Below are 17052 nucleotides of genomic sequence, written 5' to 3' on the forward strand. Positions count from 1 at the left end.
TCCCCTACTTGAGACATGGGCCCCTTGATAACGGCAACTTGACCTGTTTGTTTTCCTGCACATCGCCCCAAGCCTAGACGAGTGCCAGGCCCAGAGCCGGGTGCAGCAGACAGCGGTGAGTGGAATTATTTCATAGCTTGGGAGACCCTGGATGCAGGGCTGCTGGAGGCCACATCTCCGACTTGCATTCTTCAGGCAGTGGTCACTGTCCCGCCCCAGTGCCTCCCCGCTTCGCAGTGGAGTATCTGAGGGAGATGTGAGGTTGCCCCACAGCACGGCTTCTATTTTCATCCCTGTAGCTGCACTACAGAACAAGCAAGGTTAACTTCAGAGGCCACATGATGCATTGGGCTACCAGCCAAAGCATTTCCTTTTTCAAAACAAACTCCTTCCTAAGGCTTGAAGCAGGAACTCAGGCTGCTAGAACTCTGCCAGAGTTTGCAAAAGATTGTTTACCAATGTGGCTGGTGTTGTGATAGCAATTTAACTTTACCTTTCTTGAGCAACAGGCAGTGGAGGGTGGTGTGCCTCCCCAGATCACTGAGGCAAGAATATCTGGGGAGCCCTTTCACAAACCCCACAGGACTCCCCAGCACGCTGAAGGGCCATGGCCCTGGCCGCAGCAGCCAGGCACCCTCTCTGGTAAAGCAGTTCCCTTGAGGGGGTCAAGTCTGCAGTGCAGCAGACGAGGGGAGAACAGTCCCTGCCCATCTGGTCTGACCTGAAGTGGGCAGCTGTTGGCCACATCATCACAAATGATGAGATTAGCAGACTAGGTCCTAACAGCAGGTGGCTTATCTCTGCCTGCTGCCTGGGCTCATGGGGCACCCACGTCTTGAAGAGCTCAGACCTCGAGTTAGTGAGCGTTTCTCCTTTCTCCGAGAGGATGCTGCTCTCTGAATTATAATGGCACACTGCCCACCACCTCCCCTGCCCCCAAACATTCTAATCATAGAGCAGATGGAGGCGTGACCCTCACACCATAAAGCCGTGGTCTTTTGCTGACTTTTATATGAGCAGCAGCAAGGCGGCCAGTTCAGGACCTACAGGGATCATGGCGTCTGTGCCCATCACACACACGGGTGGGCCATGCACTGGGCAGAATCCCAGGTAAACTCACGTACGAGGAGGCAACTGATGTACTGAGACAGACCGGCAGAAGCGTGAGCCTTTATTCTCCATTCCTTGTGTATGACATAGAACATTCACAAAGCCTGTGAGGTGCATTTTCTTGTTCTTTTGTGTTTCCAAAGCCCCTTTCCAAAATAACATCTCAGTGTTCTGTGTTTTGGACATTCAAAGGAAGAAAATCAGACGGCAGTGGCTTCATGATTATGGTTTCATTCTTTCTTCCCCGGAGCACTCCCACCCTGGGTCTGTAGGCTGCAGCCATCAGCTGGGGGTTCGGGGGATGGGAAGGCACAGAGCAGGAGGCCCCCATATTGGGAGCAAATACAGGCACACCGCCCCAGCAGGGTTCGTAGCATTTGTCTAGATTCCCACAGTCTTCATGCACCAGAGCCAGAGAGAATGGGGCCTGGGCTAAATCTTCCAGGCTCTATACCAAAGCCCACTCAGCTCTTGGCTAATCCCACTCCTACTTGCCTAAAACAGGCTTCTCGCTGAAATGCTTTTTCCACGGGGACCCAACAAGGTTGAGTTCACAGTGATGGTTCCAGAACAGAGCTTCCGGGCAGGGTGCAAGAATCACACATACCAGGCCTTTCAAAGTGCATCTTTAAAGTTTTGGGAAACCCAGGCCCAGCAGGGACATTCAGGCTCCTGTAGTCTGCAGGTCTAAACGCGGTGCTTCAACTCCATCTTGGCCACTGCCGCCCGGTGCACCTCATCAGGGCCGTCGGCAAAGCGCAGCGCTCGGGCCCAGGCCGAAAACTGAGCCAGTGGGTAGTCACTGCTCAGCCCTGCTGCTCCGAAGGCCTGGCAGACACAGATGGGAGGGAAGGAAGCCCTGAGTGAGCCCTCGTCCGCAAGAGCCCCAGGAACAAGTGCTTGCTCCTAATATCTCAGAACAGCTCACGACACCCACCTTCCTGGGGATCTCCTTTGACACCTGCGTGGCAGCCGTGTTTTGGAAGACTTTCAGGTGGGGCTGCGCTTATTGTCCCAAGGATGCCACACTCCCCAGGTCTGCTATGCTAGGTGACGTCTGCCATCAGGAAATCCCTATGTCAGGGACAGATGTTGAGATTCGGGAAGGATTATCCCTGTGTGGTTAGGAGGCTGGGCCTGGTGTTCTAAGGTCCTGGGTTCCCAAGAATCTGAGCTCAGCTCCTTGCAAGCTGAGTGACCTTGGACAGGTCACTTCACTTTTCTGTGCCTCTGTTTCCATGTGTTCAAAATGAGGCAGGAATAGGATCCCTCATAGGGTTGTTCTGAGGAGGAAAAGGAAAGTCATGTGGGTGGTGAGTGTGCAACAAAGGGCGGCTGTTATGTTACAGGAGGTTGGCAGCTGAAAGAGAGGGAGTTTTGCATCTGTAGTAAATATTCAGACAAACAGTGGTCCACCATCTGTGCTCACCTGAATGGCACGATCAATCACTCGGTAGGCCATGGATGGGGCCACCATTTTAATCATGGCAATATCCAAAGCTGCGGCCTGCAAGGAAGAGGAGATGTGGTTAGAAGGGCAGAGCAGACGGCAGAATGCCTGGAAGAACAATCAGTTTCATAGGGAGGAGTGGAAGTCATAGCTCAGAAGAGAAACCTGAGGTCCCGCTGGGCCACAAGCTCCATGAGGCAGCCCTGCCTGGTGCGTGTACAATACTGAGGGGCATGGAGGGGGCAGTGGTGTGGCTAGGAGGGTGACTCAGGATGTTGTAGGGTATGAGTGGTTGTCTGGTCTTCCCAGGTGACGGGGAGCATCTCCTGCACACAGAAGGCAGAGTGGGAAGTGGCTTGTGCTTCATTCAGGGTCACAGCCAGCTCTGTTTCCAACCAGACAGTGGACCAAGGCCAGCCAGGACTCTGGGGAACTGAGGGGCAAGGATCTGCCCTGGGTGCAGGCATCCAAGCGCAGTCCCTGAGAGCCCTCATGCCTGGCACTAGAGTGCCAGAGAGCCAGGAACTTGAGCCTGGGTCACCCCCATTACTAAGGCCTCTCTGCTAAGGGGTGGAGGCCCCAGGGAGAGCTGGAGGAGGCAGGGGTCAGCGTGGCATCATGTCTGGCCATTAGGGGTACTCAGAAAGGAATAATGTCACACTCGAAAGTAAAGCCTCTCTTTTGGCTAATTCCCTTGCTTACTCTTAGTTTGCCTGATGCCTGGAAGTCCAGGTGTGGCTGTAGCTGACGCTGGGGTCGTGTGGCCTTGTCAGGCCCGCTGTCTTGGACCCAGATATTCACTGAGGCAGTAAAACAGAAAGTTCAGTCCTCTTTTATTACACCTTTTCTGTTTTGAAAAGCTGCCCAAGTAGTTCTAAGGCGAGTTGAAGCAGTTATTTATGTCAAGGAGCCAAGTGCTTTCTCTGTGGTCCCTGAATGGGGGAGGGAAGAGTCCGCGTCTAGAGATTCCAGGGATGGCGTCCCTCACCGCAACCTCAGGACCTGTCATCTCTCAGGCTCCCCGACCTCCTACCTTACTTCCCGCCACGTCCATGAGGTGGGCAGCTTTCAGCACCAGCAGCCGGGCCTGCTCAATCTCCACGCGGGACTGGGCAATGTCTGCCAGGAGCGTGCCCTGCTCTACCAGGGGCTTCCCGAAGGCCACGCGGGACTTCACCTGCGGACACAGGAGACTCGGGAGGGAGGCACGGGCTGTGCCCTGCAGGGGAGGTGGGTGGGAGCACAGGGGGAGGGCAGGAGAGGAGGGGGCAGAAGCGGCACTGCGCAGCTCATCCACCACTTTGCCAGCTCTCCAGCCCCAGGAAACCTCCAGGGAGGACAGCCAGATGCAGACAGCGCTCTCCGTGGGCACCGCGGAGCTAGTCAACCTGGTGGCTGCACAAATTACTTCCAGAGACCCCTTTACTCCAGCCATTCTGTCCCCTTCCGGGTCAGCCTGGTTGCCAGGCAGGAACAGTTCTTACATGGCTCCTGTGGCTCAGAGTGACTCTGGGAATTAGGCAGCACCTAGGCATGCCTCATTCAAGTCCGGGAGGGTGTCCTCCACGGGGCCTCCTTCATGCCCTGGGACGCCTGGGGAGCACAGTCCGGTGCCAGAGCCCCCTTGTGGGCAACTGTTACGGCAAGGGGGATCCTAGAGTCTTTTCAATGCCACAAGCAATCAGAGAAGGTTATAAGGAATTCTTTTTTCCCTTTTTTCCCCTTTTTAACCGAAAACAGTCATTACACAAATAAAACGTCTCATGTCAGAAAAAGTTTACATTTTTCAGACCAAAGAAAGAAGAAAAGACAAACCCTTGGCACCCCATCATCTAGTCCCTTCCTCTTACTATCTGGTGAATGCCCTTCTAGACTTTCTGTATGCTGAAAACATACATGCGCAGTTTTTACAAAAAATGGAGCCATACTCTATATAATGCTTTGTAGACTCCCTTTCCCCCCATTTAAGAACATCTCTGTATTAAGAAACGGATTTCTATAGCATCATTTTGGAATGTCATTGCATGCCCAAACCAGGATTCTCTGACCAGTCTCTGTTAGCCTTATAGGTTGTTCCCAATATATTATAATCACTGCTGTGGTAAACCTCCTATAGTAAAATCTAATTACTCCCTTGTGACCACGTTCTATGAGGGGAATGGCCACATCAGTGCTATGCACCTTCTAAGACTTGTGACATGCACGGTCGCACTGCTCTTCAGTTTGGGGCTGGAATACTTGCACCTGAGCACTTAGGATTTTTCAAAGGAAAAAACTGGTTGGTGGTTGGTTGCTTGGTAATCCAAACATACTGGACCACCTCTGTTCTTTGTAGAGTGTCTTGTGAAGGATTCGTTTGGTCTCAATGGTTTGCTTCATCTTCGTGAAATCGATACCACTGATTTGAACTACTGTTCCCAGCAAGAGCGTTCTTTTGTGTGGGCTTCCAGCCTCTGAGGGGTCATAGCGGAGCAGAATTGTGTAGGGGAAGGAGGGTGGTACAGGGCTGCGGGCTGGTACTCCTGGTATCTGATTTTTAAAGATGACCTGGTAGCAGCAGTGGCCCTTGGCAGCCCGTGACCCTGTGGGCCTCGGAACCTTGCCCTCAGCTGGCTGCCACAGAGCCTACTTCTCCTTCTGGTCACCTCAGCAGAGTGAGGCCGAGTCTCTACATTTCAGACTTCAGCGCAGTAGCAGATGCAAAGCAGAGACAGGGACACAGCTTCTTGTAAGGAACGTCATCTTGCATCACCTGCTAAGTCTGCCCTCAGAAAACGTCAGGATTTGAAGTCTGACAGGAAAACAGATGGGTGGTTCTGGATGGGAGCAGGGCTCCAGGGGAAGCACTCACTCGGGCCTTCATGAGCGCCAGCGCCTGCTCCGAGTACCCAATCAGCCGCATGCAGTGGTGGATCCTGCCCGGGCCCAGTCGGCCCTGGGCGATCTCAAAGCCCCGGCCGGGGCCCAGGACCATGTTCTCCTTGGGCACACGCACCTGCTCGAACAGGACTTCACCATGGCCACCTGAAAAGACCCAAACAATTCCCCTGAGTCATCTGCCTACCCATTTTCCTTGGACGTGTTTATCCCTTGCCTCGGACAGGTCATCTGCCGCAACATTCCTGCCCCTTTTCTAGCTTCTAACTGGGACGTGGCTGAAGGGAGAGGGAGGGCAGGAAGGAACCTATTAAAGGTGGAAAGTGAATCACTGGTCTACAATATCAAATGGATAGTTTGCCGTTTGTTTTGTAGAACATGGCTCTACCTTAAGCTGAAACTCCTTAGCAGTGTGTGACTCTTAACAATGTGACGCTATGGAAACACTGAGGCCAAATGAGAACAGCAGCAGCAGCAGGAGCTCCTGTGAGAGGACCTCCAGGCCTGGAGGTCAGTTGTCCACACTGGGGTCTAAAAGAGAAGGTCTGGAGGGGAGGGTATAGCTCAGTGGTAGAGCGCATGCTTAGCTTACACAAGGTCCTGGGTTCAATTCTCCTCTAAAAATAAATAAGTAAACCTAGTTACCTCTCCCCTAAGATAAATAAATAAATAAAATAAAAGAGAAGGTCGGGGGAGCACTTCCTGCCTCCTGCCTCTGTCCTGTGCGGCCTCCTTACCTCACAGAATCCTGTTTATCTTCTAAGTTTAGAAGAGAAAAAAAAAAAAAGGATAAAAGTGTGTCTGCAATTTGCCTGCATGGATGATACTCATGTATGCAGCTGAAATGTAGGAGCACCTGGCCCTCCAAACGTCATCATCCCCCTCGAGGTGTTACTTCCTGAGCTGGAGCAAGGGCTGCCCAAAGCCTTCTGCCCACGCCCTGACCCAGACCCACAGAGAGGTGAGCTGCTCCCGGGGGGCTAACCTGGTGCGTCCTCCAGCCCATACACGGTCAGAGGCCGGATGATTTTTATCCCCGGGGTATCCATGGGAACCAAGAGCACAGACTGCTGCTGATGGCGTGGGGCATGTGGGTCTGTTTTTCCCATAAACACACAGAGTTGGCAGCGAGGATCCAGGATGCCTGCCAGGAAGGGAGAGAGACAGACCCCCATCATCTGACACCAGGGCCATCAGAACTTACAGACGCAGTCCTAGCCCAGGAGAGCTGAAGCCGGCAAGCAGACAGAGCTCCTGAAGACATCATGTGATCAGGAGAGCACTTGCAGGCTCCTGACCAGCGATAAGAGCAACTGGGTTTCGTCCCAGTGAGAAAGGAATCCAACATCAAACAAGCAATTTTTTTTTCTTTAAAGCACATCATCGAGTTGAAAATATAATTTAGAGACAAGAGACTAGAAACTGCTACTTTACCACAGGCAGTGGGAACACAATGGCTTCGGGCACAGGCGTCAGAATTAGGCCAACCCTGAACTCTGGGTTCCCTACTTGCGAGTGGGGAGCGAGAACCTTAGAAAATGACTCAAGTCACTTCTCCAACCTCGTCTCCTTTTCTGTAAAATGGGGATAGTAACAGATACATTCCAGAGAAGGGTGGGGACTCAGTAGGTGAGGAGGGCCCTGCAGCAGTCACGCCAGGATGAGCACTAGCCCTCGGCTGCAGCACACCTGGTCTCACAGAGGGAGGACGCCCCCGAGGAAGTGACTTTCTGCCTTCCCTTAGGGAAATGCCCATGGCAGGAAGAAGAGAGCGGGGAGTCAATGAGACTCCTGGAACTGCCACCCATGTGGTCACCTGATGACTCATGCAGAACCTCTGGTTCTCCCAGGGTCTGCCGCCTTTTCTGGGAGCACAGATAGAATCTCCTTTGCATCACCTGCTAATGAAGCTACTCTCTTCCAGAGCTTCTGAGACAACAGCAGGGGAGAGAAGACAAGCTTATCACTACAGAGCCATGTGTGTAAGTGAAAAATGAATTTCAGGCCAAATACCTGTGATCCACCACTTGTGACCGTTTATGACATAGAAACCATCCTCCTCTCGGATGGAAGACTCAATGTTGGTGGCATCTGAGGAGGCAACCTGAGTGACAATACATTCTGATTAGAGCTGGCGAGAGTCCAGTGCAGCAGAGACTAGATGGGGTCGGCGAGCGTCTGGTCTGATGAGGAGCGCCTGTGGGTGGCGGCCCAAGCCAGGTACCTGGGGCTCAGTCATAGCAAAACAGGAGCGGGCCTTTCCCTCCAGCAACGGGATCAGCCAGCGGGCCTTCTGCTCCTCGGTGCCGTATCGCACCAGCAGCTCCATGTTCCCTGTGTCTGGAGCAGAACAGTTAAAGATCTGAAAAGAAGAGAAAACATAAGGATGACTCCCACGTCCATATTCAAAACTTCAGACCCCTCAGAAGTATGGACTGGGGCTCCTTCCAAGTCACAGGCCCTCTGAACCCACACGAGCGTCCTTCCTCTCCCCAGGGAAAGGCACAGACCCACGACAGTTTGAATGCAGTAGCTCAGAGCCCCCTGGGGGAGAGAAAGCAGACCGGAGCTGGGCTGCCGCCCCACAGCAGCCGGCCGGGCTGTGCTCACACAGCTCCCGCCTTCCCGGGAAGACACCCACCCCGAGCTGCTTCTCTTGCTCTGGCTCCAGCCACCTGCCCGTGGTGTCCTCCCTCATGAGAAGAAGTCTGAGTCTGCATCAGTGTTCCTGAAGCCAGTGCAAGTTGGAGGGAACCGGGTCAACCTGGGAGGGTAGCTGTGGAGGGTATGGAGGACGAGGATACCCTCCCGAGCTGAGGAAGAAAGTACCTCGGGAGCGTACAGAGACGTGCCCATGAGTTCACACAAATGGGCGTACTCCACGTTGGTCAGTCCTGCTCCGTATTTTTTCTCGGGATCGGCCTCCACGGGTAGGAAAAGGTTCCAAAGTCCTTCAGCCCTGGCTTTCTCCTGTCACAGGGAAAAAGAAGTCAGGGATCCACAGTGGGTGATTTCATTTTATCTTGGCCCTTGGGAAATAATGAGGTAGTCCGAACCATCAGTCTGGACATAAACCCTGCAGATCTGTGAGAGGAGAACAGAAGGGGACCTCAGGATGGCCAAGTCCTAACAGTGACAGCAGCAATCAGGTCACTTCCCTGGTGCCCATGTCCCAGACACCCCACATACCCTGTGGTACCCTGTGGTTCATCACTGTTAGCTTCGCTACTGTTGTAACAACACAGCTTAGAACTCACTCCATGAGCACCTGAGAGTGAAGGGTCCCTTAGTGCACCTGATGGGAGCCGGCCCAGGACATCTGGTGGCAGCCGCAGCTGCTTCGATGAGATAAGAAAGGAAAGCCCCTGAATCAGCTTCCTTTATGAGGCACAGCTTCATTCCTGGGAGAATAACCCTGGATTTCTGATTGTAGCTACTGGCTAGGAAAGTAGGAAGTCTAGCCCGGAGGTCAGGAGCCCAGGCCCTGAGTCAGTCGGCTTGGTTCAGACCCAGCCCCACCACACTTGCTGGGAGACCTTTGGCAAGATACTCAATCCCCACGAGGCAGTTTCCTCTTCTGTGAAATGGGAGTGACCACCCGTCCTACCAGGCAGGACTGCTGAGTGTAGCAGTACAAATGGACTGTGACTAACAGGAAAAGGAACCTCATGGGAAGGTTATCAGGAGTTCAGATTAGAGAATGAGGTTTGGAAATGGACAGGAACCCGGGCAGCTCAGAGGATGGCGATGGGACAGGCTCCTCCGCAGTCGTGCTATGCGGTGACTGCCAGCTGCTTTCCGTCCTGAAACACTGTTTACTCTCTCAGTTCCAGGAAGGGACAGCCCAGCTGGCCTAGCTTGGCTCACATGCCCACTTCATGGCCAGGGGGCTGGGCTGCACCTTGACTGACAGCTCTGCCGGACTGTATTCAAACTGGGAGGGGAGGCCCCCAGATAAAAGTGGGGTGCTGCTACCCAAAGAAAGGGAAAGAGACACTAGGCAGCCAACCTCACTGGGTGGCTGGGAAGATTAAAAGAGGTGATACATAGAATATAAAGTGTCCAACACAGAAGCTGGCAGGCTGCACTAGGTCCTGGTGATTATGGGTACAATCATCATCGCTTCTTCTCACTCGTAGGGCACCTACTGGCTGCTTTCTACAGTATATGCAGAAGGCCTGGTCTCTATGACACGTATTTCTAGAAATAGCGCACATACTCGTCTTCTTGTTGTGTTAAGCTAAGTAGCTCACAGTGCAATGACCAAGGAGAAGGACAAATTAATATTAACAAAGAAAACAGGAAGGGAAGAGACAAGAAGCAAGGGTGTTCAGAGAGGAAGAGTGAGGAGATGGATATAGTCATCTCCTTGTGCGAGGGAGGAAAACCCACAGAATTTGAGCCCAGGAGATCTGGATTTGAGTCCAGGTGCTACTGTTTCTAGCTGTGTCCCCAGAAATATTCAATTCCTTATCTTTAAATCAAGGTTAAGAATGCTAACCTCACAGGATTTGTGAGATGCAGTGTAAGCACCAAATACTTCTCATTTATGGGTGGTGATAACACTTCGGAGAAAAGCCATGAGCCACAGTTTCAGCACCCTACCCCAAATCGTAGCTGTCATTATGATTCCCATTCAGGTGTGACTGGAAGCAGAATGTTCCCTAATCTAGCTTTTTCCTAGGCATTCGTTTTAGAGTCTGGAGGTGTTCGTGGCATGACTGTCTGCTTTTCTGATGCTTCTGTGCACTCGATTGGTACATCAGATGGGTGAGGATTAAGTGTGCAGGCCAGCAGGTGGGGGATAGGGCATCCCCTGCGTTCACGATGGGAGCAGAGATTGGTAAGCACCTTTCTGATGAAAATTTGGCAGTATGTATGAAAACTGGAAATGGTCTCATTTTTGGACCAATATTTTTCCTTCAAAGAATTTGTACTTTAGAAACAGTAAATATACAGAGAGGTATGTAGGAGCATTTGATGCACTTTGCTTGCACAGGACCCAAACCCCATCTTATTCTGGGGGACACCCCCACCTCAGACTTGGCGTCCTGAGGAAGCATCCCATGGAGACCTCCTGGCTGATGCTCTCCCTCAGCCGGCCTTCCCTCGGCTTCTGCTGTCCTGAAGCTGGCTCTTCAGCCTCCCTGACCATGTCAGGAGCTAGCTAAAGTCCTTTGCTGCTTAAGTGAACCAGAGTGGCCTAGACTGAGTCACCCACAGTGACCTTCAGCTGAGGGGAGGATAGACAAACACGGTGCCCCATACTTTGGTCCCCTCAGGGGTCCATCTCCAGGCACTGATGTGGGAAGGTGATAAATCATGGTATTACATAAGCAAGTGGGAGTTTCAAATGTAGCAATAGAAATAATAATATTATATTGTGTAATAGAAAAAAGGAGCTGGGAGCCTAATAAACCAAGTTGTTGACAGTGATTATCTCAGAGGGCAGAGTTTACAGAACTCTTTCTGTGCCATGAACTCTTTTCATTTTTGAACTTTGGTGATTTTGCAGTAGGTGTGTAACTAGGGAAAAAGAGATAATGCTATTTTTTTTGAAGTAGCTGATGGTTGCATCATAGGCAGAGTATGTGCCCCTGAAGATGTCAAATAGCTTAAAACTAACACAAGCCCAGAATAATCCTGACAGAGAAGAGCAGTATTTCTGTCATCACCTTAAGTGGTGTCACTGTGTGTCAGCAGAATAAACAAGTTTACAGTTGACAAGGCCCTTCAGCTTTGACATTATGGATCCATTAAAGAGAGACTGTATTAAAATGATGTATTTTATATCCTACTGTTTCCAATTCAATATGCATAAAATGAGCCCACTGCCCCAGTGTTATAAACCCCACTCCTCGGCCTGGGCTGAGCTATTGGGCACAGACACGGTCACAAGGAGAGAATGATGAAGGGAAGCTGAGTTATCTGCAGCTGGCTCTTCCTGACGATGCCAGGAGCAGAGACACTTCAACTCAGCCCTCCCAACTCTTCACTGCCCGGGGAGGGAACGGATGTGGCTGGTGGACGGGCTGAGGTTGGCTTGTGCTAACCAGGTCTCCCCACCACTCGAAAGGCCGCTTTACCTTGAGATCTTCAACCAGCGGGGAAGGGGTCCACCTCTCGGCCGAGGCCTGGTGACTCCGCAGCTCTGGCTCAGCGGGGTACACGTGTCTCTCCATAAAGTGCTTCAGCCGCTGATACAGCTCCCTGACTGGTGGGGAAAGGCCTTCCGGAGAGATGACCAGCGCCCCCCTGGTGGCATGAGCTGGGGAAGAGTCTGTCAAGGTGACATAACTCCTCGTGCCTGGGGGCCTCAGCAGGGACTGTGGCCTGGCCCATGTGTGATGGGACCTCGTTAACGGTTTGGTGGCCGGCATCTCTTTGAAAACCCGGAACCCTTCTTTGACTGCGAAATCCCATGCGAGATTAGACATAAATTCAGTCAGCTTTCCACTCTGTTCTGCGGTCGCCGAGCTTGCCTGCCCTAAGCAGAAGCAATGAAAAGTGGTGAGTACCCCCAAACAGCCCTTAACAGTAACTCTAACACACAACACTACTGTTGTCATGGCAGCAGCCAGCACCGCCTGCTGAGAACCTGCCACGCACCAGGCTCCGTGCTAAGTGCTTGACATGTATTAATACAACTCACTGAATTCCTGAATCTGTTTTAATCCCCACTTTACAGATAAGGATCTGGGTCTTAGGGAGGAGATGTGCCCAAGCTTACACTAGTGGGCTAGGAGCCAGAAGTTGAACTCAGACGGCCTGCTCCCTGCTCTTTATCGCTTCTTTTCCTCAAGAAACTAAATTAAATCAGGAATTCCCCAAATCACAAATCCGCTGTTGCCAGTGGACTATAGGAAGCCCTGCCATGAAATTGATAATAACAAGGGATTGAATTAACGGCTACTTTCTGGGCACCATTATGTCTAGATCAACACCGTCATCAGCACTGCAGAACTCACTCCAGTCGTGCTGTTTTTTTTTTAATTTAATACAAGCACCAAGATTCTTTTTTAGAGGATTTTTGAAAAAAAAATTTAATTAAGGTGTAGTATATATACACTTTCTTTATAAAGTGCACAATTCTGGGAGTTTGGTCAGGCAGATAGATACAGGATGAGTATTCTGATCCGCCCCAAATTTCCGTGGTGTTCCTTTGTACCCTTTCCCCATGCCCCCGAGGGGCAGCAGTGATCTCTGTCCCTGTGGTTTGTCTTTTCCCCAGTGTCACATAAGTACATACATCATAGTCGTTTCAGTGTGGCTTCTTTCACTCAGTGTATCTGGGATCCATCCCTGGGTCTCCTTGTCCTGTGAATATTGCCTCTTTGTGGTGGGCTTCTTCACAGCCGGCCTTTCTGGATGCTTTTTACCATTTCCATCTTCTAAGGAGACTGTTTTCCTCCGCCGCTATGTATCGATAAATGGATCTTTGCGGAGGCCTGTTTTACTTCTGGCTCCTGCCATGGTCAAGTGCTAGTTCTCAAAAGAACCATTTGCATGCAGCTTTGGTGTTAAAGGTATTATACTATTCCTGGCCAGGAAGCTAAGACGTCCCATTGTACTAGCAAACCCACTGCTGGGCTCTTTCTTTTAATTTTTCATGTTGGAAAATTTCAAAGATACAACTAGAGAGGAGACAATGAAGCTGCAGGTTCCTATCACTCAACTCCAGCAGTCATCAGTGAAGAGCCAGCCTTGTTTCATTCTCTGCCATCCCCACCCCCACTGCCCTGGATTTCTCTGAAGTAAATCCCCCAGACCACCTCATTTCATCCCTAAATATTTCATTTATGTCTGAAAACAAAGACAAAAACACAGGCAATAATACCATTATCACACTTAAAAAACAAGTAACTATGACTCCTTAATATCATCAACTCTCCATTCAGAATTCAAATTTCATTTGCTGTCTCTTAAAAAAGTTTTTTTTCAGATACTTTCTTTTTTCAAACAAGGATCAAAATAAGGTCCAAACGCTGTTTTTGGCTGTTGTAACTTTTAAGTCCCTTCCAATTGATAGGTTCCTTTTTCATCTTCTTTTCCTCTTTTTCCTTTGTTGAAGAAACTGAACTGTTTCCCAGAATCGGGGTTTTTGTGCGTGACTGTGCCTCAGTGGTGCTGTTTATCGTGTTCCTCTGAACCTTCTGTCTCCTGTAAGTTGGTGGTTGGCTCCAGAGGCCCCATCAAATCCAGGCTGGACTCTCGGGGGGAGCGTCAGGAGGTATGTAACGTCCGGCTGTCTGTCTCTTGGTGATGTTATCACCATTAATGCTTGTTTTCCTGATCCATTAAAGTTTTAGGGGTGGCAAATTGGTGACACACCAATTCTATCATTGTGTCCCCGGATGCTTCTTTAGAGAGAAGCTTTCCCGCGTCAACTGTTTGGTTAGCCTGACATATAATTTGTATAGGAAAGGCAGGATAAATGCTGGGCTCTTCTCCCTTTATTTACCAGTTTTCAGGATAAGGGGTTGCCTCCCTGGCAGCCTCTGAAGTCACCAATGAGACTTTACCTCTTTGTTTTAAGATCACTCTTTACTCCTGGATTTAAGCATACGTGATGTGTCCCCATCCATGGCAGTTATCATCCTTATTTTATTGGTGCTCTAAGTTTCCTGTCATGAGCAAGTGGGAGTCTCTTCGAGTTGGCTCCTGAGACCTTTAGTTATGACCCTCGTAGTCTTCAACAACCCCCTTCCCTTCTGTATGGCAATGTGTTCCAGGTTCATCTTGTAGATATTCTGCCCTAGACCTGAAATCAGCCACTTCTCCAAGGAGTCCTGGTTCCTTTTGATGAGAATGGGATTTACAGATTATGATGCAAATAATTAGGGGCATTTAATGCTGCTGGTTTAGTCATTATTTCTAGGTCTTTTTGGTAGATTCTATCTGCCTGCTTTCTACTTGTCTTCCTTCTACACAGGAAATAAACTTTAATCTGTCCTATCTTCTTAAATAATTTAGGACATAGATTATTTCCTTTGCTACCCTATAAAACTTAGAATTAAATCTAATAACATTATGCCAACCTTGCATGTATGTACACGTGAACACTCCATCGGTGACGTACGTGTTTATCCAACCATCAGTTCTAAGTGGCCATACTTAGCTTTCTTCCCAAAAGTTCAAACTTGAAAGATACAATCTAGAATATCCTGGTTCAATAAAGTATTTTCCCAGGTACATAAAAAGCACCATCAAAGAAAATACCATAATCACTTTTCTCCTTCAGTAATCCTCTTCCTGGGCAATTTGGCAACATCTACAAAAATTTTAAAGGCACATACATTTAACCCAGCAATCCCAATTCTGGGAATTTAGCCTTCAGATATGTTCACGTATGTGTGAGAAAGGATATTCATCAACCACTCTTTGTGACTGCAAGAATCTGCTAACAATCCAAAGTTACATCAATAGGGAAGTGGTTAACTACGTTACAGTATATCCACAATGGAACACTATACACAAGGGGATGCACTACAGAAATCAAAAAGAATGATGTAGATCTGTACATATGCACATAGAAAGTTCTCAGTGAAATATTGTTAAGTGAAAAAAAGCAAGGAATTTGCCTTATATAGTTGTCAAATACATATGTAAGCATTTATATATATACACATACAAATGTTTCATAGGAATTCTTATGCATATAAAATTTTTAAATCAGGGTACTAAAACATACACATATGATGATCATATTTTTATAAAACTTGGAGACAGAGAGAGGTGACAGATATGCAGAAAAATTGGGGAGCCCAAGAAGTTCTTAATAATAGTTTTTGTCTTTAAGGAATGGCGCTAAGAAGTAAAATAATTTTATATTCTTCTATATGACTGAATTCTTATCATGTCTGTTTTTAACTTTAAAATATTTGTGTACCTTATTTTAATAATTTTAAAACAAGTTTAAGTATTTTCTAAAATATATATATGACGTCATACACTTAGTGACAAATGATTGAATTACCTGACTCTTGTAATCTGGCCACAGAAGGGTTTCTGGGCAGAGAAGCCCCTTGGCTGTGACTCAGACCCCTAGGCCAGCTCTCCCAGGCGCCCCCTTACCTGTGAGGGAGCGTTTGTAGACCCCCTGCAGGATTGCGGCTATGCGGAAGAAGGAGAAAGCCAAGTAGAAGTTCCAGTTCTCGGTGGGAGGGATCCCCATGTGAAGACAGTACATCCTGAAATACTCCTCTACGGTCGGGATTCCCAGATCCGTCAAATTACAGTCACTCAAACCTGAGGCGACAGACAGAGTCAGGACTGGGCAGTGACTCCACACTTCCCTGTGGCCGCCAAGTATTTGAATTCTGAAAATTACTCTGGCCCTTGGAAGTTGGCTTCACAACTAGTTCAAAGGGTTCTAGCTCATTATTTCAGGCTGGCTGGAATCCAAGCTTGAAGCTATTGTTCACAAATTGGCTCTTAAATGTTTCAGACTAAACTGGCAGTAAAGGAAGGAAGGCGGGGCCTTCACCTCCAACAGGACCACAGTTCAGCATTATCTTCTATCTGTCATTTGATAAAAATGGTATTCAAAGACCTCGCCAGATTATTAAAAAGATAACTACAACAAATAAAAACATTTACAGATTTCCTTCATTTGCAACGTTCTGATGGTTTAGAAGCATGTAACGTAATTCTGTTCCTAGGAATTTACCCTAGGAGTAGACCTTATATCCAGGCAAAGATATTGCTACAAGGATATTCATTGCCTTTTTTGTGGGAGGAGAGGGAAGGTAATATAAAAAAGGAAGCAAAGATCCATACAGGAATCAAACCAAATGTCTTGATTAAGTTAATTCTGTAACAATTCAATCCTATGCTGTCATTAAAAATCAAGCTGTAGAAGAAATACTGAATCTCATTTTTCAAGAAGCAGCCCAGTCACAAACTACTTCAGCCGAGTTGGCCCCCAGGCTTTGAGAGTGGAGCTGGCGCCACCCCTAGCGCCCCCAGCAGCAGCTCCTACCTGGCTGAATGGGAAACCCGGAGGGCAGGTAGTGAGCCAGGCAGCTGTAGGCCACATCCGCAAGGGGGTCGCCTAAGGTAGAAAGTTCCCAGTCCAGGACTGCAAGCACCTCGTTCTTTTCCGGATGGAACAGCAGGTTGTCCAGTCTGAAGGAGCCAAGGAAGGAATGGAGACGGTGCTAAGAAACTTATCGATCGCTAGGGTGTACTCTGTGCTCGGCGTCTTGCGTTGTCCCTGCAGACACACTCCCCAACCCTCTGGCCCCGTGTGCCCCGGTAGCCTGCGTGGGCTGCGTCCACCAGCTCCCTGGCCTTCTGACTCAGTTGGGCTCAGCCAATGGGGACACCAGCAGGAGAGTGGACGAGCGCCTGCTTATGAATTCCCCCACCTCCCTCTTAGCAGACAGCCCAGGGATGGCTGTGTTTCTCTCCTGAGGGCCACAGCTTTGGTCAGGCAGCCCTCTCCACGTAGCCACCCTCTCTGGATTTGGGTCATTTCTCCTTCCCTGAGGGGGTTTTAAAACAGGTCTGCAATACTTTGACACTCCTGCCACAAAAGGAAGAGTCTAGTCCTTCACCCTTTGCAGTATCTCATGTCTAACAATTATTTAACACAGGTGGAAATGGTGCTGAGT

General features: G+C 49.4%; 1 protein-coding gene across 5 annotated transcripts in view; it reads right to left on the reverse strand.

Moving 5' to 3' along the window:
- Positions 1-1154: 1154 nt before the first annotated feature.
- Positions 1155-17052, reverse strand: part of ACAD10 (acyl-CoA dehydrogenase family member 10) — a 35960-nt gene continuing 20062 nt past the window's right edge. For 2 of the 5 annotated variants that reach the window (XM_072953171.1, XM_006204838.4), the window contains exons 11-21: positions 16419-16564; positions 15512-15685; positions 11524-11924; positions 8267-8407; positions 7662-7799; positions 7451-7541; positions 6423-6581; positions 5412-5584; positions 3594-3737; positions 2540-2617; positions 1155-1938 (exon numbers count right to left, since the gene is read on the reverse strand). In XM_072953171.1, the coding sequence (XP_072809272.1) occupies positions 1798-1938; positions 2540-2617; positions 3594-3737; positions 5412-5584; positions 6423-6581; positions 7451-7541; positions 7662-7799; positions 8267-8407; positions 11524-11924; positions 15512-15685; positions 16419-16564 (1786 nt within the window). In that variant the 3' untranslated portion in view covers positions 1155-1797. The other 3 variants (XR_012066325.1, XM_072953172.1, XM_072953173.1) reach the window with 3 other exon arrangements.

The sequence above is a fragment of the Vicugna pacos genome, chromosome 32, assembly GCF_048564905.1.
Source record: "Vicugna pacos chromosome 32, VicPac4, whole genome shotgun sequence".
Lineage (NCBI taxonomy): Eukaryota > Metazoa > Chordata > Mammalia > Artiodactyla > Camelidae > Vicugna > Vicugna pacos.